At 55.8% G+C, this 26,216-nt stretch overlaps 1 protein-coding gene across 2 annotated transcripts in view; it reads right to left on the reverse strand.

Annotated features, from left to right (window-relative positions):
* Nucleotides 1-489: 489 nt before the first annotated feature.
* NKD1 (NKD inhibitor of WNT signaling pathway 1) overlaps nt 490-26,216 on the reverse strand; it is an 85,330-nt gene continuing 59,603 nt past the window's right edge. Inside the window, exons 5-11 of one of the 2 annotated variants that reach the window (XM_044256180.1) lie at nt 15,566-15,672; nt 12,478-12,573; nt 7,132-7,279; nt 6,587-6,671; nt 5,078-5,205; nt 4,128-4,344; nt 490-824 (exon numbers count right to left, since the gene is read on the reverse strand). In XM_044256180.1, the coding sequence (XP_044112115.1) occupies nt 680-824; nt 4,128-4,344; nt 5,078-5,205; nt 6,587-6,671; nt 7,132-7,279; nt 12,478-12,573; nt 15,566-15,672 (926 nt within the window). In that variant the 3' untranslated portion in view covers nt 490-679. Of the gene's footprint in view, nt 825-875; nt 4,345-5,077; nt 5,206-6,586; nt 6,672-7,131; nt 7,280-12,477; nt 12,574-15,565; nt 15,673-26,216 lie in introns of those variants that run through there. The other variant, XM_044256179.1, reaches the window with a different exon arrangement.

Here is a 26,216-nt window from a genome sequence, read left to right on the forward strand (position 1 = left end):
TCATTTATAATCTACCAACATTGAAATCACACATGCCCTTGAACTCAGCAACAGTTCCGTGCTGGCACTGTCCCTCTTGCTCCTGCTGGTGGGGACAATTGTACGCAAGGACCCTACAGGCCACTGGGATGAGAGACCCACAGGACTGGTAGGAGGGGATGGGGCAAGTCCATGACAGCGCCTCTGAGCAAGAGAAGGCTGAACAGCTGTTGGAGAGAAGGGGGCCAAGCTCTCTAGCCACAGGGTAAGCTCTCCAAACACATGAGGTCACAGAGGAAAGGCCTGAGTATGAATACTATGTTACTCCTCGGGTAAAAATAAAAAAGTGGGGGTGGGAAAGGGATTAAGCAGCATGGCAGTGTTTTCTTTCTTAAAAATAGATCTGAAATAAATATTGTAAACTGTCAGCATGTGTCAAATCTGGGTGGTGAGTTCAGTTACTGTTACCATTTTCTGTTTCAAACCTTGTTTGAAATATTTACTAAAATAACAAAACGGGGGGGGGGGTGTGTGGAGAGAGGGATGGGTAGGACACAGAGGATTTTTAGGGCAGTGAAAATACTCTGTACTATATTATAATGACAGATACATCATGGTCTATTTGTGCAAACCCACAGAATGCCCAACACCAAGAGTGAACCCCAAGCCAAACTATGGACTCTGGGTCATTACTGAAGGTCTACATCGGTTCATCCTTGGATAAAAAAAAAAAAGTACCATTCTGGTGAGACATGTTGATGATGCGGGAGGCTGTGCCCGCGTAGGGTAGAGTATGTGGGAAATCTGTATCTTTCCCTCGATTTTCTCCGAAACCCAAAGCTCCTCTGAAACAAACAAAGGTTTTTCAAAGAATTAACAAAATTTAAACATAGAGGTGTCTTACAGAAATGCATTTATTCTTGTAAGTAACGGCAGCTAACATTTTCGTGGTGCTCCTCCCGGCCAGGCCTATGTTAACTCAGTGAATTTTCCGCGACAACCCCATGGGGTAGGGTCTCTTAGGATACTCCTCGACAGAGGGGAAACAGAGGCTTGAGGAGTACCATGTACCGCTTGAAGCACAGAGCACTGAGGCCGTCAGAATTTGAAGCCAGGCCCCAGCGTCTGGGCTCACAACCCCCAAGCCTCACTGAATGGCCCAGGAGGGGCCCGGGAAGGTTGGAGTCAGGGATTCTGGAAGGAAGTGTACTTTCTACCGCCCACCCATTCTGTACTACTTGAATCTTTAACGTAGGCACAGGTCGTGATTTTTCAAAAACGGTATTTTGAATAGATCCCTAAGGAATTAATTCAGGTGCCTTAAGGAATAACTGAATCCTGGTGGGCGAGAGGCTGCGAGAGATGGCGTTGAACCCCCTTTCAGAGGCTGAGGGAACGCTCTAAAGCCACCACCGCTGGGAGACTCGCGGTAGGGACCCAATCCCTGGTTCCTTTCCACCTTGTGGCAATTCTAGCCTCACACTCTTCCTTCCCTTCCCGCAGACTCCGCCCCCTGGCCCTGGGTTGGACACGTGACTTCAGGTGAGCCCCAGTGACTGGCCCAGGAGTGGGTACCAGAATCCTGCCCTGGACTACCCCTCGCAGAAGATCCTTTTCCATCTGGTTGCGGGGCTCAGAGGGCCCGCAGCCCCCACAGCGTGACAAAGCACTTCGAGGTGAGGTAGACATATAAACCCAGAGAGGGAGGGACAGGGCCCAGTGCCTCTCCGCTTCATCCCACCCCGGCTCCTGGCCTCTGGAGGCCGGCTCCCTCCCTCCCATCAGTCTGAGCCAGATGCTACAGATAGAAGCCCACAGAGAAGCCCACAACTCAAAACACGGGAAGCCCTGACCCAGTGGTTAAGCCCTCCAGTGGTTAGGGGGTGCTGGGGAAGACTAGAAACCCAGCTCTGCCACCTGCTGTGTGATCACTAGCGAATGAGCTAACCTCTTCGAGCCCCATGCGCATCCGCATCCAGAGCTCACTACCAAAAATAACTCCTTTCCAGCCACATCAAACCCAAATCAGAGGCTCTGGGAGAGATGCCACCTGGCAGCCAACCAGCAAGGAGGCCAGCAGCTGGCCACTCCTTGGGTCCCTCCGCTCGCTCCCTGCCTGGAAAGAGCATCCATGTGGCCCTCAACAGGCACCCTGGCCCTGTGGCTCCCTCTGGCTCCCACGGGCTTCGACAGGAAGGAGTGGCACCAAGAGATGGATTTCCCTGTAAGGTCCCCGCATGCTGGCTGCGTCCCTGAGGGATGATGGTCCCTCATGGCTCCTTAGGGTAGCATCCCCCCAACCCCACAGCTCTGCCTGAAGATGATTGCCACCCTCTCTGCTCCCCTGCAGGGGCAGAAGTGGCCCCACACATCACTGGCCCCGGATTCTGCAATCTTTCTGGAGGCTTTGCCTATGCTTTGTAAACATCCCCTCAGATTTCCCAGTCGGAGCATGTGTCAAGTTTTCCATGGGACCCCGACTAGTTGACAGTGGTCCTTCTCCTAGTCTCCCCAGGTTCTCATCAGACCAAGTCATGCTCTGTGGAGGACACTGTTCTGCGGCCCCAACTCTTGCCACTGTCTCCACTGCCCTCCCAGCTTCTGGACTCCAGCAGGCCTCTCCAAATCTGTCAGACCCTGAGCCCAGAAAAAGGACCTGCCAAGGAGAGGCAAGCAACCATTTGCATCTGACGGACAGTGGCCCCACCAAGAGGCACACAGGGTGACATCTGGTCTCAGGACATGTCTAGAGAAGCAAGCCACTGATTTCTGCACACTGGAAAATTTACCTGAGAGTGTATATTTATAGAAAGATACATGGAAACGGACAGATAGTGCCCAGCTATAGATACAGGAAGCTCGGTTAGAGAAGCATGTAGGTAGATATGTATGTATTTGCCAATGGTAGAGAACATGAGGTTTCCACATCTTCCGCCATGACCGACAACACACAAACGCCCGATCTGGGAAAACCTCGCTTGTTTTTGTGGTTGGGTTCCCTCTCCAGAGGTTTCCAAAATGAGAAGGCTGGTTACAGGGGCAGTATTTAAATATGTGTGTGTGTATCTTTCTAAAAAAGAGAGAACAAGGGAAGGGAGGAGGAGAAGTGTGTTTCCACGTGCTACACGGCAGAAAAGATGGGACTGGTTTTGGGCGAGGACGTGCTCCCACTGGAGAGGCATGAAAGGGAACTCCAGAAAGGACAGCTAGGGTTTCTAGGTTGGGACATAAAAACACAACAGCCAGGAAGGTCACGCGTCTGCGGTCCGCTGAAATCCCTTGTAGCAGATTACAATCAGTTAAGGGCCAAAGAAAATCAGAATAATACTAAGAGGTAGCAGCTGTTTATCTTCTCGGAGATTTCGAGGGTCTCTGGAAGCGGGCCAGGTAAGGGTGTTCTCCTGGAAGAGACTGGGGTAGGGCACAGTTCTGGCCGAGGGCTCCCCCAGAGCCGGGAAGGGTATGGGCCAGCCCTGCGTGGAAACGCCGCTCGGGAGCCCCAGAGAGCCTCCACCCCCAACAGGCCACTTGCAAACCCAGAGTCATTTTCTTGGATAAGTTATGCAGTCCTCACAACATATAAATAAAAGTTTAGTTCTGTGTTTCCATATATCTTCTACATGGAGGCTAGCTGAATATTAGTGGAGTAACAATAATTATTAATAACAATAATCATCATAATAACAATAATTAATAGAATAATAATGCCTTGGGGAGAGCCTGGGGAAGGGGGGGGTCCTTCATATGGCCGGGGTGGGGGCTTCCGGGGAGGGGTCTATGTCTGGTAGAAGTGGTGATAATGGTGGTGGTGCTCGTGGTGGTGGTGATGTTCGTGTCTCTGGACTGCCTGGCCAGCCGGGTTCTCATACACCACCACGGCGGGCAGGTCCCTCGCGCGGTCCCGCCCCAAGACACTGCCGCCCACGGCCAGCGGTGCCTGCAGACCCCGGCAGGCCGGCTGGCTCTCCTTGGCTCGGTGCTTGTGCTTCTTGTGCCCGAGGGGTGCCAGCGTGGGGAGGAGGGATGGGCTGGCGGCCAGGTGGGCGGCTGGGGACACCGCAGGGACGGTGGGGCCCAGAGGGGGTTTGCTTCGCGTCCCTCTGGCCACATGGCCCACACCCACGCTCTTGCCCTGGGCCTTGGGGGACCTCACAAAGTGCTTGCTCCCGTCCTGGGTGCCCCGAAGCCGCTGCTGGACCTCCGAGGCCTTGGCGAATGGGGTGTCAAGGAAGTGGAAGGAGCCCGGGTCCGCGCCTTGGGGCTTTCGGTGTGGGACGTGGATGGCTTCTGGCTCATGGGAGCGAGACCGAGTGGGGTTGGAGGTGCGGGGGGGCAGCTCTGACTTCTGGGCCACTGATGGGGAGCCTAGGAACCAATTTAACAGATATTTCATGAGCACCTACTGTGCCCCCAGAAACCCCCTATGCCCCCCATGCTCCCGGACTGGTAACTGTTCTGAGAGCTCCCCTCCCTACCCTGACCACTCCTCGCTCTCTCTGGAATGGAACTTGGCTGTCTGTGAAGGGGGAAGCTCTGTTTCTTTGTTAGGTCCTTAAAAATAAGTAACTTCCCTTCCAAGAGAGAGAAGAGAAAGAGACACCAGTCGCTGTCTGAGGTCATGGGAACAGAAATCTACACGCATATGCCTTAACTTATGATGGTAACTAACCCAGGAATTACATGTGTAGAAGGAGGAAGGGGAGAAGGGAGTTGAGGGGTATGAAATGAAGTGAGCTACCTCTTCATTTATCTTAGCTGGGGGCGAACAGATATCAACATCTGAGGAAGACAGAGTGGCATTTTGCTGATGGAACAGGGAAGCAGGGTCCGGGGCGGGGGGAGGGGTGACTGGGGGTGGGGCACAGAGCAATGGTTTTCATTGCATGAGAGGCCCTGAGGTACCATTTGATTTTGTTCAACTTGGGGCATGTGCTCATTTTTAAAACGGTTTTAATGTCATCTCCTCCAAGAAGACTCTTTAACCCATCCTGTAAAACCTGCATTTTCCCCCACCCCAGGGGGGTATAATGAACACCACCCCGCATGGACAGCCCAGCCCTCCCCTTGCCCCGCCTCCCGGGTGCACACGCTCCCTTACCGGGCCCAAACTGGGACGTGTAGTTCTCTATCCCGGCGAGATCTAAGTAGTGGTTTCTCCTCTCAATGTTCTCATCCACGCAGTGGTGGTAGCAGCCAGACTGCTCCAGACGGCTGTCACCCTGGAACCTAGGGTAAGAAGGCCAGTGAGGGGGTGGGCACCGGCCCTAGCTGGGGGATAGCCCCACAGTCTCCTGGGAAGCCACCAGGACAATTCCTTCTGGACCCTTCGTTCATCTTCCGGATCTTGGGAAGGGGCAGGGAGAGGAGGGAGTGGTCATCTCAGCCATCAGTGCCTCTAGTTCCTTCCCTGATAGCAGAGATGCAACCTCTGCTGGCTGCCCTGGGCCTTCTGGGAGGATGGGAGAGGTCCTTGAACAGGTCCAAAGTAACCGTCAGAGGTACCTGCTCAAAACGTATAGAAGCCCCAAAACGTATAGAAGCACACACCATGTGCGCCCGTCGCAAACGGGAGACCTCACCCCTGGGCTCGTTCCCAGCAAATGTGGGCGCAGAAGTTGCCCACTGGAGCGGAGGGTGGCAGGCTCTGTAAGCCAAGAATGGAATGTGCGTCAGGAGGGGGTGGGGAGAGTGGTGCCCCCAGAGGCCACCTTTCTCCCTCTGTGGGAGTCCGGACTCCCTGCCTCTCCCCTGCAAGGCTCTCTGAGCTGCCAACCCCACCCCTCTCATCCTCCCCATTCCCCAACACAGCTAGCCTATGCATCCCTCCCCACACCAAGCTGTGGCCCCTGCAGAGACTGCCTTCTGTCCTTTCCCTATGGGCGGGCGCCTGTCACAATCCGGTCCCTTCCGGTCACTTCCTTTCCATTCCCCTGGCAGGTTGTGCCATCCAGCCCCTGACTTCCGGCCAAGGATGCTTCCTACATCCTCACGCCTCCTACTTTATATTCCTGTTTACTCAAGGCCTTTCTTTAAACACACTCTATTCTTCGCTTCCCTCCCTCCAGTTAAAGAAATAACAGGTGGGAGAGAATCACAGCCTACGATCCCTTAGCCACCATTCTGAAACCCAAAAAGCCTGAAGGCAAAGATTTTTCATAACCTTTTTGGCAGCCAGGCCTGCCCGAAATGGGTGTGACAGTAGCGGTAGCCTTGATACCACCTCGAGTGGACATTCACACGTGTCGTGTGGACATTCACACGTGTCCGTCAGACATTTCAGTGTGCGAAATCGCGGGTACTGCCCAGATGCCACGCAGAATAGAGGAGAGATGCACTGGGAATCTCTCTTCTAAAACGCAGCCCATGCTGAATTCCAAAACATGTCTGGCCCAAAGCGTTCTGGATGAGGTAACATTTAGTCCTTTTTTACAAACGGAGTTTGCTTTGTGAGCTTGTCTTCGGAAATCACCGCCCCCTGAAGCGAGCACAGACTAGAGCCGCCTGCTCAAAATCCCCTGGGTAAGGGGGTACACAGCCGGTGCTCAATATGTGTTCAAGGACCCTGGGCTGTCGTCCATCCCCGCCCCCGCCCCCACAGCCACCGTACCTGAGTGGGGCTCGCTGCTTCTTCTCCCAGCTGCGCAGCTCCTCGGCAGGCTTGGTCTCCGCTCTGGGCCTCGTGCTCTGCAGGTCTGAGTCCCGCCCGAGAAACAGCCAGGTGAGCGGCGGACGCCTGTGCCCACCAGATTCCTGGCTCTGTGGAGGTTTTCCAAGCTCCCCTATTGCCATGCAGCCTTTGACAACTGGCCCATGGCCGCTCACCATGGCTCTGTGGGAAGGGTTCTCCAAGCCAAGACCACACCGAGGGGTCTCACAGCTACCTGGCCACTTACCTTCTCCCCCACAGACTCCTCATGTGCCATGTCCAAGCCCGGGCTCTGCCTACATAGGGCCTCCCACCTGTAATTCCTTTCTTATCCAAATCCTGCTCGTTCAGGGAGCTGTTCAAATTCCACCTGTCCACAAAGTCGCTCCCAGGGAAAGCCCCCCAGGGACTCCCTTCCACTCCTCCCAGGTCAGTGGGGTGTGATCCTTTCTGGGAGCTGGGAGTGGACTGGCCCCTGTGGTCTGGGCGGCCCCCCAGCCCCTCACCGGGGTGATTGAGAAGGATGCCCTTCTTGGCCTGGCTTCCGTCGGGGGCCACCGTGAGCTTCACCCGCAGCGTCTTGCTTGATGTCGGCGAATGGTTGACGGAGGAGTCGACCACCTCGTAGATCGTGTGCAGTAGGCTGGTGATGTCCTGCAGGGAGGCAAGCAGAAAGCCCCCCTGGGGTTCAGCCACATACGCCCACAGCCCTGGGACTCAGAGGGCCTGGTGACACCTGAGGAAGGGAAAGCCGCTGGCTCCCCCAAAGTCAAGCCTAAGGCAGAATCCTGCACATGAGGGGTTCACTTGGGAAGGGATCCTAGGACACAGGGAGCAGGAGATGACGTGAATGAGCAGGTCTGGCCACAGGCAACAGGCTCAGTCACACTTGGGTCCTTAGAGGGACGGTGAGGAACCCACCTCAGAAAAGTCTCATCCCTCCTTGGTGGAGTTACCCTGCGGGGCTGACGCTCCATGGCCGGGACTTCTGTTATGTCCTGCAAAGGCTGAGCCCGCTCCCACCGGGAAGGGCTCTTGTGGTGGGCACTGCCCACCCCAGCAGTCAGTGTGAACTGAGGTAGGTCGGGAAGGCTGCTGGGGAGAGGGACACCAAGAGCGCCTGCTTGGGGTCTGATGAGCTCCTTCTGAATGAAAAATGGGAAAGGAGATATGTTGCTGAAGATAAACTCTTCTGTGAGAACTTGACCCAATCTCGTCCTCTCTCTGGGCCTCAGTGAGCCCCTCAGCCGGACAGAGACGTCCAAACGCATGCTCCATGAAGCATTTCAGAGACTTCTGACTGAGGAACGCAGGAATCATATGGCATCTCCCTTTGTTCTGGGCATCTGCTAAGGTCGTTTTTCAGAAGGGGAGGCGTCCAGCTTTAAAGGATGTAGAAGCCTCTGGAAAGGTATTTGCTCTCTATAAGTTGGGCCCACAGATGGCCAATTATCTGGCCTGTGGCTCTTCATAAACAGACAGACTCAGCCGTCCCTCACCCGATTTCTCCACCCGGAAGCTGTCCAGACAGAGGTGGCAGAGAAAAGTCCAAGCACGGCCGTGGCCAGGCAGGTAGAAGGATGAGGGACCCGGAGTGGGGAACCCACAGAGGTGGCCCCCACTCGGCACCGTGGCAATGCAGGCTAAAGAAGGGTCATCCCAGAAATCCAGAATCTTCCGCTAAGTCTTCAGAATCTCTGATACGGGACACCCATTTAATTTTTGACAACTCCCCATTTCCCCATCTCCCCAGCCCTGGTGACCACCATGCCACTTTCTGACTCCAGGAATCCAACTATTCCCAGTACCTCATAGAGGTGGAATCACATGGGATTGGCTTTTCTGTGGCTGGCTTGTTGCCCTAAGCGTGAGGTCCGGGAGGGTCTTCCCTATTGTGGCCCCTGGTAGGATTTCCTTTATTTTTATGGCTAAATTATAGTGCATTGTATGTATATGTTAATCCTCTCCTCTGCGGAGGGACTCTTGGGTGACTTCTGCCTTATGGCTCTTGTGAAAAACGCTGCTGTGGGCGTGGGCATTCAAACATCTCCCTGAGACCCTGCTTTGGGCTGTAGAGACTCAGAAGTGGGACTGCTGTGTCATGTGGCAATTCTGGGCTTAGCTTCTGAAGACCCTCCGTGCTGTCTCCCACGGCAGCCGCAGCTTCAGACATTCTCACCCACAGCGCACGGGGCTTCTGAGGTCGCCGCTGCCTCAGGGACACTCGTCATTGTCTGTCTGTGGGTTTTTTTAATAACAGCCAACTTAACGCATATAAGGTGGGATCCCCTGTGGTTTTGATTTGCATCTCCTGATGATGAGTGCCGTTGAGCCCATTTTCCTGGGCTTCTTGGCCATTAACTGGTATATCTTCTTTGGTGAAATGATCCAGTTCTTTGCCCATTTTTTTAACTTGGGTTGTTGGTTTTCCCGTTGCAGACATGCAATTCTTTTTATATTCTGTATATTCATCTTTTTTTTTTTAAAGATTTTATTTATTTATTTGACAGACAGAGATCACAAGTAGGCAGAGAGGCAGGCAGAGAGAGGGGGGAAGCAGGCTCCCTGCTGAGCAGAGAGCCCGATGTGGGGCTCGATCCCAAGACCCTGGGATCATGACCTGAGCTGAAGGCAGAGGTTTAGCCCACTGAGCCACCCAGGTGCCCCCATATATTCATCTTTGACCAGCTATGTGATTTGCAAATATTTTCTCCCATGCCGCAGGTTGCCTTCCACTCTGCTGTTGTCCTTTGATGCACATTGGTTTTGAATTTTGATAGAGTCACTTCATCTATTTTTACTTCGGTTGCCTGTAATAACTTAATTTTTAACAAAACATTCTGGGGTGGGGAGGGCTGGGCCGGAACATCTCAGGGTTTACGTTGGGGTCATGAAGGATGCCCGTGTGAGACCCAGTTTGCAACCCAGATCGGTCACTCAGCAATCTCAGCTCCTCCGGCCAGGCCCGCAGAGGACAGCTCTCCTCCCCGCTTCTTCCCTTGAGCTGCTCTGCACACCCACATTTGCTCCCTCCTCTTCCCATCTTGGGAAGCTCATGCCCGAGGGGCCAGTATCTCCATTTCACAGATGAGAAAAGTGAGGTTCATCAGCATCATCCCCCCCAGCGTCCTATCCCAAACCAGGGCTGGGGGGGCCATGACTCAGGGTCTAGGAACAGGCACGCTCTGGCAATCCCAGCTGAGAAATCGGCTCTTGCCTGCATGGGACGCAGCACACAGAAGTAGGTGCCTGTGAGTATTTATTGCACAAATGAACAGGTACTTTCTTCTGAGTTGGGAAGTGAGCCCAGGCGCCCACTCTGGACTGTAGCTGCGGCGAGGTGGGAGCCGATCTGCCCCAGCCCACGGAAACATGCCCACAGACAGCCAGGGAGCATGCAGGGGACTGGTATTTATAGCCAGCTTTGAGGCGTGGCCTCGGGGCTAAAAATAAACCAAGGGGAAGCACGAGGCTGAGGCTGGGTTCTCCCTGGACTGGAAGCCAGCCCCCTCGCTCCTGGGGGCAGGAAGATGCCATCCAGGGATGGCCTTCTTGAGGCCGGCTGGGCCACCCACCTCAGGAATCCTCACTTCCCTGCTCTTCCTCTCATTACCAAGGGTAAAGAAAGGCCCAGTGCAGACCCAGACAGCAGGGTGTGCCCTCAGGTTTCTGCAAGGCCTCCTCCGAGGTGGGGGGCCAGCCCTCTTACAGTCAGCAATTTTCAAAGCAGCAAGGAACGAAGGCAGTGGCTCACAGGGGCAGTGGGGTCTTGGCCACCATGCAAGTCAGAAGAGAGGGCAATGCCACCCTCTGCATCCCAGCCCGGTTGCCCATGTGGCCTTGACAGACGGCCGGGGCCACCGCCATTCAGCTCAGCTAACCAAGCTCCCAGACTGCAGAGTGTTTCCCCGGGAAGATAATTACACCGCAGCTGCCATTCCCAAACAGGGTGGCGAGGAGGGGCAGTGCTCACTCCAGAAAAACCACAACCTCTCACACAAAGCATCACAGCTGGAGGGGGATAGGGGTTCCTCTAAACCACCCCCCTCCCCGGCTTCCCCAAGGTCTCCAACCAAGAGGCATTTCCACTGCTTCCCAAATACCCAGGTCCCTCTCGGGGCTTTGCCTGCCCAGAACGCATTCCCCCGCCCCCTAAAAACAGTACCTTGATTTTATTTTGTGAGCTGATTACACACCCCCTCTCATTTTCAGTCTTTGTGTCTCATGTATTTGGTAACATCTCCCCGCTCCTACGACCCAGAATAGGGCCATCCCAAGCATTGCAAACCCATGGCAAAAATGACAGGTGAGGTGGTCAGAGCTGGTGAGATTCCATTCTGGAACTTCTGAATTGGGAGGGTTGCTGAGAGTCCCGGACAGCGGGAAAATGTCAGCCGTCACCTCACTACTGGCCAGAGGAAAGGCTGCTGGACAATGGAGGAACACAGAGGGAACAGAGCCTTGAAGATAGCTAGGCACCGAGCTATGGTGGCCCCGATTGAGGGCACCGAGCCTCTGGATCCAGCCATGCCTGAAGTCAGTGCCCTGGATCACAATACATTCCTTTTTTTTTTTTTTTTTTTGGTAAACCGAGAGCAGTTTTCTGGGATTCTGTCACTTCCATCCTCAAGAGTCTTGAATGATTAAAAGTCACTCACAGCTTCCCCCACCCTGTTCAAACATTCCTTAAGTCCCAGCCTGAAGAAGAGTTGCCCTTTCCTCACCCAGGCATCCCTTCCAGCAGTTTCTCCTGCACCAAGCCCCAGAAAAAAAAAAATCCATAGCTCTGAACCAGGCAGGGAGAGAAGACAGCAAAGCTTCTCTGGGGACACCCCTGATGCCCTTATGAGCCGGACATGAGGCGGGCATGCAGGCCGCCAGGCTGCTCTCCGACCCCTACACCCGTCTGAAAACTAGGGCCTCCTGGGGAAGGAGAGGATATCCCAGGGGGACGGTGGGAAAAGCAGCAAGAAGGCAGAAGGGGTGCCTGGCCCAGGGAAAATGGGAGGCAGAGCTCAGTAGCTCAGACCAGGTCCTACTCCTGCTTCCACCAACCCACCGGTGGCTTCCCTGAGCCCCAGGAACTCAAGCCAGGGCCTGCCCTACCAGCTCTGGCCCTAGCCAGGTCTCCTGGGGAGCAGCCACCACGCCAGTCTCCTCCAGCGCCTTAAACACCCCGAGCGCTCCTGCCCTGCGCCTGCTGGGCCTCTCCCCGTTTCAGCTCTGCATGCCATGTTCACTCGGCTCAGCTCTGCAGAGGACAGAGGTATGGCAGGAGGGCTGAGGGGAGAGACGCATTCTGAGGGAGAAGGGTGGTGACAAACAGGCCTGTGACTGGGCGCAGTGCTCTCGGCAGGCGGGGGTGCTCCTTCCTGCCTCAGCAGAGGGCGGCCTAGCCTCTGGATGCCCGCCTGGCCCCAGCTCCTGGGCACACTGGCTGAGATGGGAAGCTGCCTGGGGTGGTCATAGCCCTTGCCCCAGCCAGAGCTCGCCAACTCCAAAGAGGAGGCAGCAGGGCAGGACTTTGTTGGGACTTGGGTCCTCCTCCGGGTGGGAGGGGGGCCTTCAGGGCTAATCCCTTGACTTCCGCCCTTCCCCTTCCCCAGGGGAGCAGTGCCTCAGCTGAATGCAAGGGATCTTGGTCACCCCTTCCTCTGTCCCTGCTGCCCACCCACTGGGCAGCTATGGGACACCCCTCCAGGTCTCCCTAAAGCTCCAGCGGCCTGGCTCCCCTCCCTACCTCACCCCTCCTAGCCTCCACCTGGTAGGCTGCCCTGGAGAAGAGGGAGGGGGAAGGGCAGAAGGGCCCAAGGGTGTGGCCAGAGGCAGTGGGCCCTGGCAGGTGCACTCACCTCACGGGTGACCTTGCCATTGTTGTCAAAGTCGTAGAGGGTGAAGGTCCACTCCTGCCGGCTGTCCTCTTCCACGGACACGTCACATTGTAGCTCCTGGACACAGACAACCCATGGGTGTGGCTGGAGTACCCAGAGGCCAGGTCACTGGGCAGCCGCCTCCTCACTGTCCTCCCCAGGCCTTTTGTGAAGGACGATCATAATGAACAAGACCTGAGGGGCCAGGCAGGGAGGCCAGGCCCAGCAGGGCAGGGCAGGGCAGGGCAGGTCTGGCCCAGGGAGACATGCCTGTGGGCGAGCCAGACAGCCTCTGGGTCTTTGAAGGCAAAGGAAACACCAGGGGGCTGTGAGCTGGGGGTCTGAGAGGAAGCTTCATGGCCTCAGGGAGATGGAAACTGGACCAAGGGACAAAAATTACTGGAAGACACGGAGACCAGTGATGGGAAGCTATGGCCAGACGCCCAGGATGGCCACCATATATGGAAGGCAGGAGAGGGTGAACAAGCATTATAGGGTAAAACTCCAGCTCAGGCCCAGGAGATGCCCGTAGTGGCCCTCCGTGGCTGTGTGACCTTGGGCGTGGCTTCTCTGGAAGTTTCCCCTCATGTAAATTACAGGAAAGGCCAGTACTGATCTCACGAGCCTGTTGGGAGCATGGACGGCCCCACGTCACGAATTCTCGGGCCAGTTCCCGACCTCCCACCTCCAGCAGCCAGCTTCTGTGCCAGAGGAAGCCCTGAAAATCGGGGACTGAATGCCCGGGGCAGCATCAGGCATTCTGCATGATTCTCAGGGAGTGGGGGGGGGTCCCAGCAAGACTGAGCCCCAGCTGCCTTGGCGCTGGTCCGCCCATTCACCCACTGGTCTTGGCTGCCCTCCTTTGCTGCTCCCTGGGATCACCTGCCAAGTCCTTGCCTTGGGCTCTGCAAAGGGGGACCTGGAAAAAGCGTCGAACTGTTTGGCACCTAGAGAAGTGCAATTAACAATAATAGTTCCCATTGTCTTCACTGTAATGGTAACAGGATGCATGTAATGTTCACAACAACTTCATGATCATCACTCATGGGACCCGACTGGGCACCCGAGCTGGGAAGTGATGAGCCTGGTCCCTGGCAGTGTGTACGCAGGAGCCCTTGAACACCAGATAGAAAGTTCGAGAAATGCTGGCTGTTTGGGGAAAGAGGTTTACAAGATTCTATAAAAACCAGCCAAGATGCTCCCAGGCCATTCTGTTCCACATCTTGCCCCAGTTGCCCCCTCCTTTTGCAGGAAGGCAGGCTCAGCACCCCAGAGGGGAGTGACACCCGGCCTCTGCACACTGGCAGGGATGAACCCGAGTGCGGCATCCCTTCCCCCAGCCTCTACAGCTCGAAGCCAGTTCCCTCCAGCAGTCCTCGGGCGGCCCACGCGGAGTTCAAAGTCAGCCTTCCCTCAGTTGTGACATGCCCGTCTGATACCTGCCAAGTGCCCGCTCTGCTCTGCGAGGCACCGTTTCATGTAGCACAGCGCTCGCCCTGCACACTTGCCCACACACACATTCATACACACGCACACACAGTGTTTCTCTGATTCCTTCTCCCCGGCCCTTCTGCGCAGCTCCAAAGACAGCTCAGGGTTCGGTAACTATGCCCTCCCCCACCCCAAATTCTGTCATCTGCGTCTTTAATCCCCACCCTCCACCACCACCTAGGTGTCTCAGGTGAGTCGTCCTCAGGGGCCGTGGATGAGTCCCAGACAGTCAGCCCGGCCCTTCCAGAAATCGGCCCCCTTGGGCCTCCAGGGAAGTGAGAGCTCTGAGTCCGAGCCCTCCCTCTGCTGCTGCACTCGGCCCTCAGCTCTGCCCAACCACCCCTAGAAGACACTCCGGTGGCCTCGGAGAAGCAGCTAGCAACCCCAGCTCCCCAGTGGGATGTTGCCCGCCCCCCTCACCTCCTGCATTCAGGGCCCATCGGGACCCTGTCACACCCTGTCCCGAGTCATCTCCCTGCCACCACCTGCCATCACTATGCACTATGATGCTGCTTGTTCCCAACACTGGCTGACCTCAGGGCCTTTGCTCCTGCTGTTCACTCAGTCGGAAGTGCTCTCCTTATCCCAGAGGCTTCCTGTCCTCACCTCTCCCAACTCCTACTCCGGCACTCAGAGGCTCAATGCAGACTGGCATCCGCCCCATTCTCTGCTTTCAGCCACCACAGTACACAGCATCAAGAACTACCTCCATCACCCAGCTGGCCTCCAGCCTGGCTGTGGCACCCACCTTACTGCGTGCTCCCAGACACCCCATTACATCCTCAACTGTGCAGTCACTAGGACTGAGTCTCTCTCCCGCCTCCCCCACCACACTGTGCTCCGGGAGGGCAGGGCCATGCGAACCCCAGCCTGCTAGAGCTCTGCCCCAGTGGTCTCAGGGAGGGAGGCAGAGAACGAAGAAGGGAGGAGAAGGGAGGGCAGAGAGAAGCCAGTAAGCTCTGTGCCGAGAGGCCCAGGTTCTGCTCTCCTACACCCGGCCCTGCCTGATACACAGAAGGAGCTTAACGTACTGTTTGGGATGGGGCAGGATGGACGGACTACAAGCTCGAGGAGGACATGTTCCTTTAGTTGTTGACCACACAGGGCATCTGAGTCCCAGATAGGGCCGGGGACCTGCCTAAGGCCTTCTGCCTTGGCATCCAGTCTACCCAAGAGCCCTGCCATGTTCCCCAGAACAGCTCCAGGAGTCAAATCAGAGGCTTCTTCCAGTTACGGGGAAACCGAGGCCCAGAAGGGAAGGCAATGACCTCAGACGGTAATGGCAGCGCCGGGGCCAGCCAATCCCCAGGTCCCCGCTCAGGTCCTCCCCAGACTGCCAGGACACAGCCCAGTGGGATGGCCGTGCTGAGTCCCCGGGGCCGGTGCAGAGCTGGAGCAGCCCCAGACGGGGAGGGACAAACCTCCCACAGAGGGCAGTGGGTCACACAGGAGGTGAAAGGCCTTTGCATCTGCCCGGGCCTCAGCTTCCCTCCTTGAAAAGGAGGGAAGTTCTGTTCCCTCCCGCCAAGGGGACAGAAACACTTCTCTCCAGAGCCCAGCGCAGGGAAAGGGTACTTACTTCAAATTTCAGCTGCTTCTTGGAGCCTGGGCAAGATTCGCTCACCTTCTCCCTCCTCTTCTCGTCTCCGCTGGCCAGCCCGTCTGTCTTCTCAGGAGGCAGGGCCACTGCGGGGAGAGCAAGTGAGACAGCGTGAGGACGGTCCCCAGCTGGGCCTTGGGGCCTCCGCCCCCATTGGGGCTTCATTCTGGGGACTGGACCTCTTCCTGGCCTGCCCATGCACTAAGATCAAAGTCACTTTGCTTTCTGGCCTTGGGGAATGTCCGGGGCTGCCGGAGGGACGCCCCAGAGCTCGCCCATGCCAGCCACTCAGATGACCCCAGGGCGCCTCCAGGCTGCCATTTCCTGCCCCAACTACACAGCACAGACAAGTAGCCTGTGGTCGGCCAGGGCACTCAGACCAGAGGCAGGTGGACGGGAAGCTCGCAGACCGCGGCGACGTTCCACACAGTCTCAGTGCCTTCCCTGCTGACATGTTGGCCTCCTCAAAGGGGCCATGTGCCAGGGCCCAGTGAACGGCTTGCCGGGAGTTGGTCAGGAGGCCTGAGGGAAAGCTGGGGCCTCCCTCAGGCGGCCTGAGAAGCACCCACGGTCTCTGCTTGGGTCCTCCAAAAAGCTGTGTGACCCAGGGCAAGTCGTGTAACTTCTCTAGACATCTCAGCTGTACAACCCGGACCAGAGCAGTCCCCTCCCCAGAGGGGAGAGTGGATTCAGTGAGCGAGGGCCAAGAGCCCAGGGCCAGCACACAGGGTCCCAGCGGCTGCAAGTGGGCGCAGTCAGGGGAATGAGGTCCCCTCCCCACTCAGTCTCTCGGGAATCAGCACAGTTGGTAGCCAAGTTTCCTCAAAACGGAGGCTTTGGGAATGCAAAATGACAGAAACACATCATATCAAACATAGGCAGCGTGGACTGGGGAACAGGACAGGGAGGGAGATGCCAGATGGGTCACCAGAGGGACAGGAAGGCCATGGCCGTAACAGACTGACCTGACTCCAGCCTCCGCTCCCCTCCCAGTGGGACCTGAGTGCCCCCTTCTTTCTCTTCACTCCAGGTACACCCAGAGGGATGCAAGGGGACCACCCCCTCATCCCATGATGCCCCCAGAGCAAGGTGACAACTCCCTTGAGCCGTCAGATATCCAGCTGGAGACCCTGTCTCAGCCATGGACCCCAGCTCTGTCCCAGAGCTTTCACAGAATCAGGCTAATAAGGACAAACCTAAAAGAAGATCCAACTCCTCAGAGGCCCCCAGGGTGGGGAAAGGTGACTGACGCTGACCACTTCTGATCAAGGGGATAAAACCAGGTCCTGTCCTCCCTGCTCCTCCAAAGCAAACACTGCCAGAGCCAGGAGGCAAGCCAGTCCAGTGCAACACTGAGTCCCGGGGCAGTCAGGAAGTCAATGAGCCAGTGACCCAAGGACAGCCGAGCACGCAGCCTGGGCCACCCTGATTCCCCCACCCCAAATCTGCCAGAGCCCCACTGAGCCAGAGCAGCCACCATCATGGAACCTGATGGGGTACCAGGCCCCAAAGCAGTAGGTACTACTGCCACTCCCATTTAGAAGGCAAAAAGGTCTAGAAGCTCATCAGAGCAAGTCAGGGAGCAGGGTCTCTCCCCATGCCCGGCCCTCAGCTCTAGGGGCCCCGAACGTCTCCGGTGGGTGCAGCTGAGCTGGGCGTGAGCATCTGGTTGAGAGGACTGATACTCTGGACCCATATCGTGACCCTGCTCCTGCTGATGGGCTGGACAATGTTGGGCAAGGCACTGGGCTTCTCTGGATCTCAGTCTCCTCGTAGGGAAAGTGGGGTTGAGATGGTTTCTTCCTCACAGGGTTATTGGGGTGGGGGGAAGGCAATGAGGAGAGTGCCTCCTTAACAGGTGCTCAGTAAAAGCCGGGTTTGCCAAAGATGGAGAGGAGCCATGGTCCCGGCTGATAGCGCAGACCCAGATGGTCGCCCTCACCCCAACACCGCTCCATTGGAGAAACCGTGGTGCTTTCCTGGCCGGCACAGCCCCCCTGCAGGGGTGGTGGGGGGAAGAAGAAAGGAAAACAAAGCCCAGTTCCATCTTCAAAGCTGCAGCCTCCCTCCACAGAGGTCCTGGCTGGAGATGTAAGCCAGCCAGGCTTATCGAAACCAAACTTCAAGTTCAAAGAGAAGTTATCAGAAAACCACCTTCAGGTTCAACACTGCCTTTCAAGTTCCACTTGATAAAACCCAAAGAAAAGAAAGCTCTGTCCCTGCTCCCTCCTTCTCTGGAGCACCCCTCCCTACACGCAGGCCCTCCCCGCCTCCCCTCCTTCCTCCTCACCCAACAGGGTAGAAAACGCACCCCCTACCCCCGGCCAATCACCATCTTTCTGTGTCTTCTCTAAAGACTACCATAGTCTGGATTGCCTTCTCTTCACCAAGGGGGTCCCTCATCCCATCCCAGCTCAGAACGCCCACCCCCCAGACACCCATGGGGTCAGCCACAGATGGGTGGTAGGACCAGGAGCCATCCTTCCCCAGGGCCCCGGGGGCCAGGAACAAGGACAGTCAGTGCCCTCCACCCCCACCGAAGAAGGCCCTTCCCCCTGTTGCTATTCCCCACCCAATGGCCAGAGGAAGTATCAAAGATGTTGGGAAAGCCTAGCAGAGCCCAGGGCCACAGGCAGGGGCTGGGACTCAGCCCTGTTTGCAAACCCACATGTGAAGCCTCTCAAACAAACATCAACCAACACCCAGTCCTGCCATCCCTGCATAGCACAACCCCCCCCCCCAATCCATCCATCCTTGGGCTCACAGGCAGGCACAGGAAGGGTAAACAGTACCCACTTCGGGCTGCCAAGGTCCCACCCACCAGCAAAGAGAACGGCATTTCTGTCGAGATGGGCTTTGGCACCACATTCTGAGCCCATTCGCACCCTCCTACTCCGGCTCAACCCAGAGATGATCTTCTGGGGGGCAAAATTTCAGAGGGACTCAGCATTCTTTAATCACTCACAGTAACAACAGGAGATGCTGCTAATTTGAAAGAGAAAGGAAAGCTGGAGGAACAGCAGAAAAAGGAAGGGGAGGAATGGAGTGAGGAGGCAAGAAAAGCCTTCAAGTTCAAAGACTCATATTCTGATTTTATATCCTACATTCACATCACTGCCTGGAACGTACCCTTAGATGACTTAGAACAGAGGCTGGCAAGCTATGCCCTGTGAGCCAAACCCAGCCCACCGCACGGCCTGTTTCTGTAAATAAAGTTTTATTGGGACACAGTCACGTTCATATGCACTGTGTATAGCTGCTTCACTCTACAATGGCAAAGTTTGGTAATCACAACAGAGACTATATGGCCCACAAAGCCTAAAAGTTGTACTCTGCTGGCCCTTTATAGAAAAGTTTATGAACTGCGCTTAGGTACCCTTCCCACCAGGGTACCCTGATAAACAGGGTGCAGGCTGGATTTCACCAGGTGCTCACCTGCATAACAGGAAACTCTTGTGCAGTACACAACCTGCCCAACCATACACAGTAGGCATGGAAGAAAGAAAATGTCAACTCTGATTTCTTCAAACCAGTTCTCTGCTCAGATGAGTCTGGGGGCGGTGTGTAGAGCTCCTTCTCTTTGGAAACTGCTCCCTGTCCCTTCTCACACCACGGCTGCGAGGAGCCTGCTGGCTGTGTTTACCAGATGATGGCTCTCTCCCACATTAGCTCCCAACCTGGCATCTCTCCACCCCCAGCAACTGCCAGATTAAATGCATTACTTGACCATCTTCACCCGGCTCCCTTTGATGTTCCCTTCTCAAGCTTCAAAATACCTTTTGGAGGGAGATCAGACAGCATTAAACAGAATTACTAATTAATTAAGCAAAGTTAAATTTTAAACACTGTTTGTTGTGTTAGCCAAAAGCCTGAACAGAACAGACTTTTTTCCTCCACTGAGATCAAAGACAGTCTCTTCCCTGTCCCTCCCCCAGTTTAAAAAGAAGAGGAGGCTGGGGAGGAAGAGAGGGAAAGAAGAGAGTACAGAGCAGCCCCGAGGAGCAAGGAAAGACCCGAGTGAGGATGGTCGGGTTGGTCGTTGGGGGTGATCACAAGGTCTGACTCCCAGCCCTCACCCCGCACCCACAGTCCCAATGGGAGGCATCAACAGCTCATTTGGGACCACAGGCTGGGAGAGCCCCAGTCACTTCCTCCAGCCTGTTTAGCCTGGCAAATAGCAGTGACCCAGGGAGCAGGATGGCACAGCCCACCCAGCCCGAGCTGCCAACAGCCAAGAAGATGGCTATAAAGTAAAACAGATCTGCCTTTCCGCAGCCCCACCCTCCCTGGCCCCCAGGCAGGACCAGCCCCTCAGGGCTCTTCCCAGGGGGGTGAGGGGGTAGGCTTAGGGTCATCTGAGAAACAGGGTATGCACTGTACAATCCTAGGGGGCACCATTCACAGGCTGGACCTCATATGCTTGTATATTGCCAGTGACATTTTTGGGGACAGATGGCAGAAAGGTGTCTTGAGGTGGGGGTTGGGGGATGGGGGGAAGCTCCTTTCTCTACTTTGCATGAATCCATTTGTTGCAAGCCGGGTGCGGTCTCTTCCCATCAAGCCCAGCATTTCATTCTGCACAATCTCATCTGGGATCTTCCATTCTTTCCCAGGAGCCTGCCACATCCTTGGCGGCTAGACTGCAAGTCTCCTGGGATCCGGGGTCCCGCCAGCTAGCGCCCCTAGGATGCCCACAGCAGAAGCACAGGGCAGCCAATCCACGCCAGCTGCATAACAAACACACCATAAATTCTGCCTTGATTGACACTGGGACCCTGCGCGAGAAAGGGGGTGGCTGGAAGCGGCAAGTCTGTTCCTGAATCCCATACTTAGGCTAAAATTCAAACTCTGGATGAGAGGAGCAAACATTGGCATATTTTAACATGATCCAGAAAGGCCTGGTTGATCACAAACTTAGGAAGTAGGGACAAATCTGAAATCCTGTTATGATTATTATCAGTACCCCCTCCCACCCCTTGAGACCAGAAATGACTAACACACGGATGGGCAGTTCTCTCCGCCCAGTTACCTGCCACATTATTCTCAGTCGATACGACGACGTAAGATCTAACACAAGCCAGAGCTTCCTTGCTGGAGTCTGGACACCTGCCCTAATGTCTTCACAGGCTCTTCTCAATTGTCCGCATGCAGATTATCTGCTGCAAATATTTTAGTCTCGGGGTGGCTTGCCAGGATGTTTCTGACTCCCCAGCCCTCCATCAGCAGCTGTTAGAGGGAATGCAGATGAATTTTAATATTAGCCTTTGCCAAATATAATTAGGCGGGTAAATGGACTGCCAGCAAAAAGAGAAAGATATCATATGTGCATTCCAGGCCAAATGGTTTCTCGCATCATTTGTGCAAGGCTCTCCTGCGGGAGCGAGGGTCCGAGAGATGCGCAAATCTGTTCATTCACGGGCACAGCAGTGGGCTGATGAGGTTAGTGGGTATGTGCTTTATTCCCTTAGGGCCTGTTACGGAGACCAGGCCAGGTAAGTTCCTGTTTGTATCTTCCTAAAGAGGAAACTCACCTTAAGAAACAAAACGGACGGAGCCATGTATTTGCCGCTAAAACTGATCTGCCTGCTGCCGTCTCCCGGCCCCATCTCTCCACTAATCCGCTTTTTCGTTTCTGACCCAGCCGTGCTCTCTGCTGTTATCCCTGCCAAGAACACTCGTCCCGGCTTGCCGGCTCCTGCTTACTCTTCGAGTCCTCAGCTTAGGCCCTCCAACTTCCGAGAAGCTGCCTACAAGCCCCCAGGGGCTAGGTTAGGGTTCCCTACTCAGTGAGTCCATTTTACTCCACATTATCATTTTTCTGTTAATTTGATCTTCCTCAAGTAGCCCCCAAGAGATGGCATAGAGCCTGTCACACCATATCTAGGCGCATCAACACTGCCCACATCCTCCTCCTCACCATCATCATCAAAATGAGACAACAGTCAGTAGCACAAGTGGGATTTGAACCCAGAAAGTGTAGAAAGAGAAGAATGAAAATTCCCGTTTCCTGACTCCCCAGCCCCTGGTCTCTCCATTCCATCACCCAATAGTAGAGACCTGCTCCCGCGTGTCCTGCCACCCTCGTCCCCCTTCTGAGAAGAGCATTTTGGGTTTCCTCTGGTGGGTCACCCCTCTCCTATCTCAATCCACATGGTTTACGGAGGGCTGACCCCACCCCGGCTTTGGGGATGCACCCAGCACCTAGCCCTGACACCATGAATTTCATCCTGTTTGGCCACTTGGGGGGCTCCTAGGTCAGTACCAGAGGGTGCATCCTGAAGCCAGAGATGCAGAGCCCGTGGGACCTTCACTTGAATGGGCCCTGGCCCCCTGTTCCCATAGTCATTGGGTTCTCGGATTCTTTCAAAATTAGGCATTTGAACCTCAACTGGTTACAACCACCATCCCTTTCCATTCTGACTCCCAAATGTCCTAATGCATCACGCAGTGTCAGGGCAAAGAGGCGTCTCTGTAATTGAGCTAAGGGAAGGTTGAGTTGGAGATATATTTATTTAAGTTTACCGGATGGACCTGACATCTGGTTCAGAGTTATCAAAGAACTGTGTAGACCAGTCAATAAATAAGAGACCCCTGTATTCTTTTCTTAAAGACGGCCCCCAAACGGGATGAAGGTCAGGGGCCACACAACCCAGATCCACCTGGCAAGAAGCAAACTGTTGCAACAAGTACTGAGACTTGGGGGCTGTCCTCCACCTGACGCAGCTGGGCTCAGACGATGGCAGTGCCCAGAGTTGGGTAGCTGCCCTTGGCCACCTTAGTGGGAGAGACAAACACAGGGGCAGAGGGAGAGGTGAGAGAGGGAAGGAGAGAGAGAGGGAGGGAGTGGATATGGGTGTGGATGACATGGTTTGAGCCCCAGGATCCAGCTGGCCCTTTTTAGGCAAGATCTACGCTAGGATTTTTCAAGATCGCCAGCCAAAGCTTTGGCACATTTGAGTTGAATGTCCAAAGAACCCCAAGAATCCCAACTTAACTTTGAGCCCCTGCTTATCAAGGCAAAAACCACCACCGCCCAAAGAGGAGTTGACCTAATGAGGCAGGATTCCCCAAGGTAGTTTCTGGCACTTTCTACCAGTGGGTGTCTATCCCTTCCTGATTCCAGACATGCCAGCCTGGGTTTTCCTCCTCCACGGTCTTCCCTCCCAGGCTGCATTTTACTGTAGGGAGATCTTATTTAAGAACCAGCTATGACTGAGGGGAGAAAAGAAAGGAAAAAAGAGAAAGAAAGAAAGAAAAAATCCTTCCCAACAAATAGCATTCTGGCCTTTCCCCTCATCAGAGCCTAAGGTTGATGGCCACTGTGCTTTGAGGTTTGAATCGGGTTGAAACGGAACATCTGTTCAGGGAGGGAGGGGGGAACGCCGGCAGCGAGGGAGCAGGAAAGAGAAAAAAGCTTTTTTGGGCTAAAAATACCATGTCCCTTCTACTCCCCGCCCAAGTTAAAACATGTGATGAAATTCAACTTTTAAAATCTAACCCCGAGCTACTTGAAACTACTAAAGCCTCCTCGGTATCTGACACGAGTCAGAATTTCCACTGTTCCAGCTGAGCTTTTATGAAAAACAGACTCGAGAGAAGCCGCTGTCACCCGGGCCGCTGGGGGGGACTGCCGCCGCCCGGTGGAGTCCGGCTCGGCTCGCTGAAACTCACCGGAGGACAGGCTCTGAACTGAGAGCACACAGCCAGCAGGGTGTGGGCTGCCTGCCCTCCATGGGCGGCGGAGGAGGGGGGGGATCCTGCTGCTCCTTGGTCACCTCCTCCTCCTCTCCGACTTCCAGGGAACCACCGGCCAGCCCCAGTGATTGACAGGACTTTGCAGGGGAGAGGTCCTGAGACGTCCTCCCTCTCCCATGCTCTCGCTGTCTCCCCCCTCCCAGCTGCTCCCCGACCTCCAGACTCCGTGTCCAACCGTCTGTCTACTCGGCATCTCTCCTGGGATGTCCCACAGCCCCCCGGGGGTCAGCCTTCACGGTCGCCAGACCAAAATGCCACCTCGGAAGGGGCCCCCGCCTTGCCGTTGGTCCTGAAGCCAGGAGTCCACGGTGGGGGGAGGGGTAGCCCAAGATCCCTTTCTTCCCTTCATCTACCCCCTCCCCCTCCTCCCGTCTCCCACGCCAGCCCCCAGGCCCACCCACTTCTCTCCAGCCCTATGTCCCCCACGCTAGGCCGATGCCATCACCCTGGCCCACACGGCTGGAATCCGGTCATTGCCATGGCCTCCTTCCTCCTCCTGCCACAGGGCCCATCGTTCAAGATGCCGCAAGTTCTCTGTTAAGCACAGCTTACAAGTATCCAGTGCTTTCTCTTCAAAAGCAGCCTACAAGCAGGCACGGGGTCCCCGCCCTTGCTGACTCGCCCACCCTCATCCCCAGTGTCCCCTTCTGCTGCATAGGCCCCCCTTCTGTGCTTCCCCAAACCCCAGGTTCTTTCTCCCTGGGGGTTCTGCTTGCTTGCTCCTCCTGGCTGCTCTCCCTTCCCGCCCTCCGTGGCTGGCGTCCTCCCGGCGCCTGCATCTCGGCTGACAATCACCTCCTCAGAGGGGGACATGCCACCCTCTACCCTTCACCGGGTTTTACCTCTTGGCTGGGCGCCACTACCAGAAACTTGCACGGCCCCTCCCGCATCCCTCGTGTGACACCCTGCCAGAGGCCCGAGTTCTGTTCTCAGTCTGCTGTGTGACCTTGGACAGGTCACATCCCCTCTCTGGGCCTCGGTTTTCCAACTACAAATGAGGAGGACCCATGGCCTCCTGAGGGCTCCTCGGGTCTGTGAGTGGTGGATACGTCACACCTGAGGGCCGGGACGAAGGGACAGGGGTCAAGGGGGAGTATGTGGGACCTGCCCGGAGGGCCCGAAGGAGGGGACTGCCTGACTTCAGGGACTTGGTGCTGTTGACTTCATTCTTCCAGGAGTATGTACTGAGCACGTAAAGCACACCAGACTCTGTGTCACGCACCGGGAGGGGAAGGAGAGGTTCTAATAGGATTAGAGAAGCTTTGAAAATAGGTCTTCTTTGATCTGGACTAGTAAATAATTATAAACACCAGTTGGCTCCTCTTCAAGAAGGGACCCGTGGAACAACAAGACTCCTGCCAGCTCCCGTACGCTGGGCACTTACTCCGTACCACGATCCTCTCCGTGCTCGCGTAAGCCACCTCACCGTCCTCCCGGGCACCCTGCACGAGGGCTCCAATGACCCCCAACAAGGAAAATGAAAACCAGATTCACCCAGAGTCACCCAGACGGTGCCGGTTAAAGCCAGGCCGCATCCGGGTTCCGACTTGCAAATCCCCCAAAAGCCTGAATAAAGGTAGCAAGGTGCCTCTCGCAGATTCGGAGGTGGTGGTAGGGAGACAAATTTTGGGTGCCATGGGGAGTCAGATGGGTCCTGAGCTCAGAGTGGGGGCTACGCAGACCCCCAGGGCCTTAGGCCCCCCCAGCACCACTACCACCCTGCTTGGCAAGGCCCTCCATCCTAGTGAATCCATCCAGGGGCCAGGGAAGTGAGGACCCCCAGGGGCCCAGTCAGGCCAAACCCAGGCTGGGGGAAGGGCCTGGGCTCCTAGGGGGAAGTGTCACCTGACTTCAAGCCCTCTGGAGTCAGCTTTCTAGAGATGCCAGACAGACACCAATGCACCTGCTTCCAGCCCCAAGGGGGGAGGTTGGAGGATAGGAAACAGACACGGTGTTGGGAGTCTGTGGCCAGAAACCAGAATCAAGCCTCTGGGAGGGGTGGGAACATCCCTGAGTGGAAGGGAGAGAGGGGACCCAGGGAGGAGGGACTTGTGGCCATGTATAGGTCTTTCCCTTGTCAAGGGCACAGAGCAAAAGTTGCCCTAAGTGTGGGGAGGACACCCCCAGACACAGCAATTCTGGGGAGGGGGGCATTCGGGGTAAGGAGGTCCTGCCCAACAATTTGCACCTCAGGCCACAAGCCATGGGCTGCCACCACCTGTCCCAACCGACCAGGAGATAGGGAAGCCAGGTGGGGACCCAGTGAAGTGTGGGGTGTCCCTCCCCTGTGCTCAGACCCCTGCTGGGTCAGCAGAGGGAGGGTCCCCTCTCCCCTCCTCCTCTGCAAAGCCTACCGAGTGTCCCGCCCCTGCCACGCCCAGCCAGCTCTTGGAGCTTGGGACTTTTGATGTTTACTTTGTTCTCTCCACAGTTCAAAAGGAGCTCCGCAGCCCTCGCACCAAGCCCAGACTTAATCTGCCATCCCGCAAGCTCCCAGCTGGCCAGTTAAGGCGGTTAAGATGCTGGATTAGGGCCGGCTTTACATAACAACGCAGGAGCTGAAGCCGGCCTCTCCGGGGATGGCTAAAAGACTTCTTTTTATCTTCACGCCTCAGATGGCCTTTTTTCTCCCTTAAACAGCCCTCCAGCCTGCCAAGAGGCAATGAACTTGGCCAACAGGAAGACAAAGAAGAGATTCAGGATCCGGAGTGCTCTAGCTAGGCCCGGACCACAGAGGGACATGCCCCGGGGCCAGGTGGATGCTTCTCTGTGGCCGCGGCCGTGGCCATGGGTGACCACGGAACCACAGACAGTCATGGGCCCAGCATCCCTCCCAGGAGTGTCGGAGCCAGGCAGGCCGGCCCCGGTGCAAACC

This window comes from Neovison vison, chromosome 7 (assembly GCF_020171115.1).
Source record: "Neovison vison isolate M4711 chromosome 7, ASM_NN_V1, whole genome shotgun sequence".
NCBI classification, from domain to species: Eukaryota; Metazoa; Chordata; class Mammalia; order Carnivora; family Mustelidae; genus Neogale; species Neogale vison.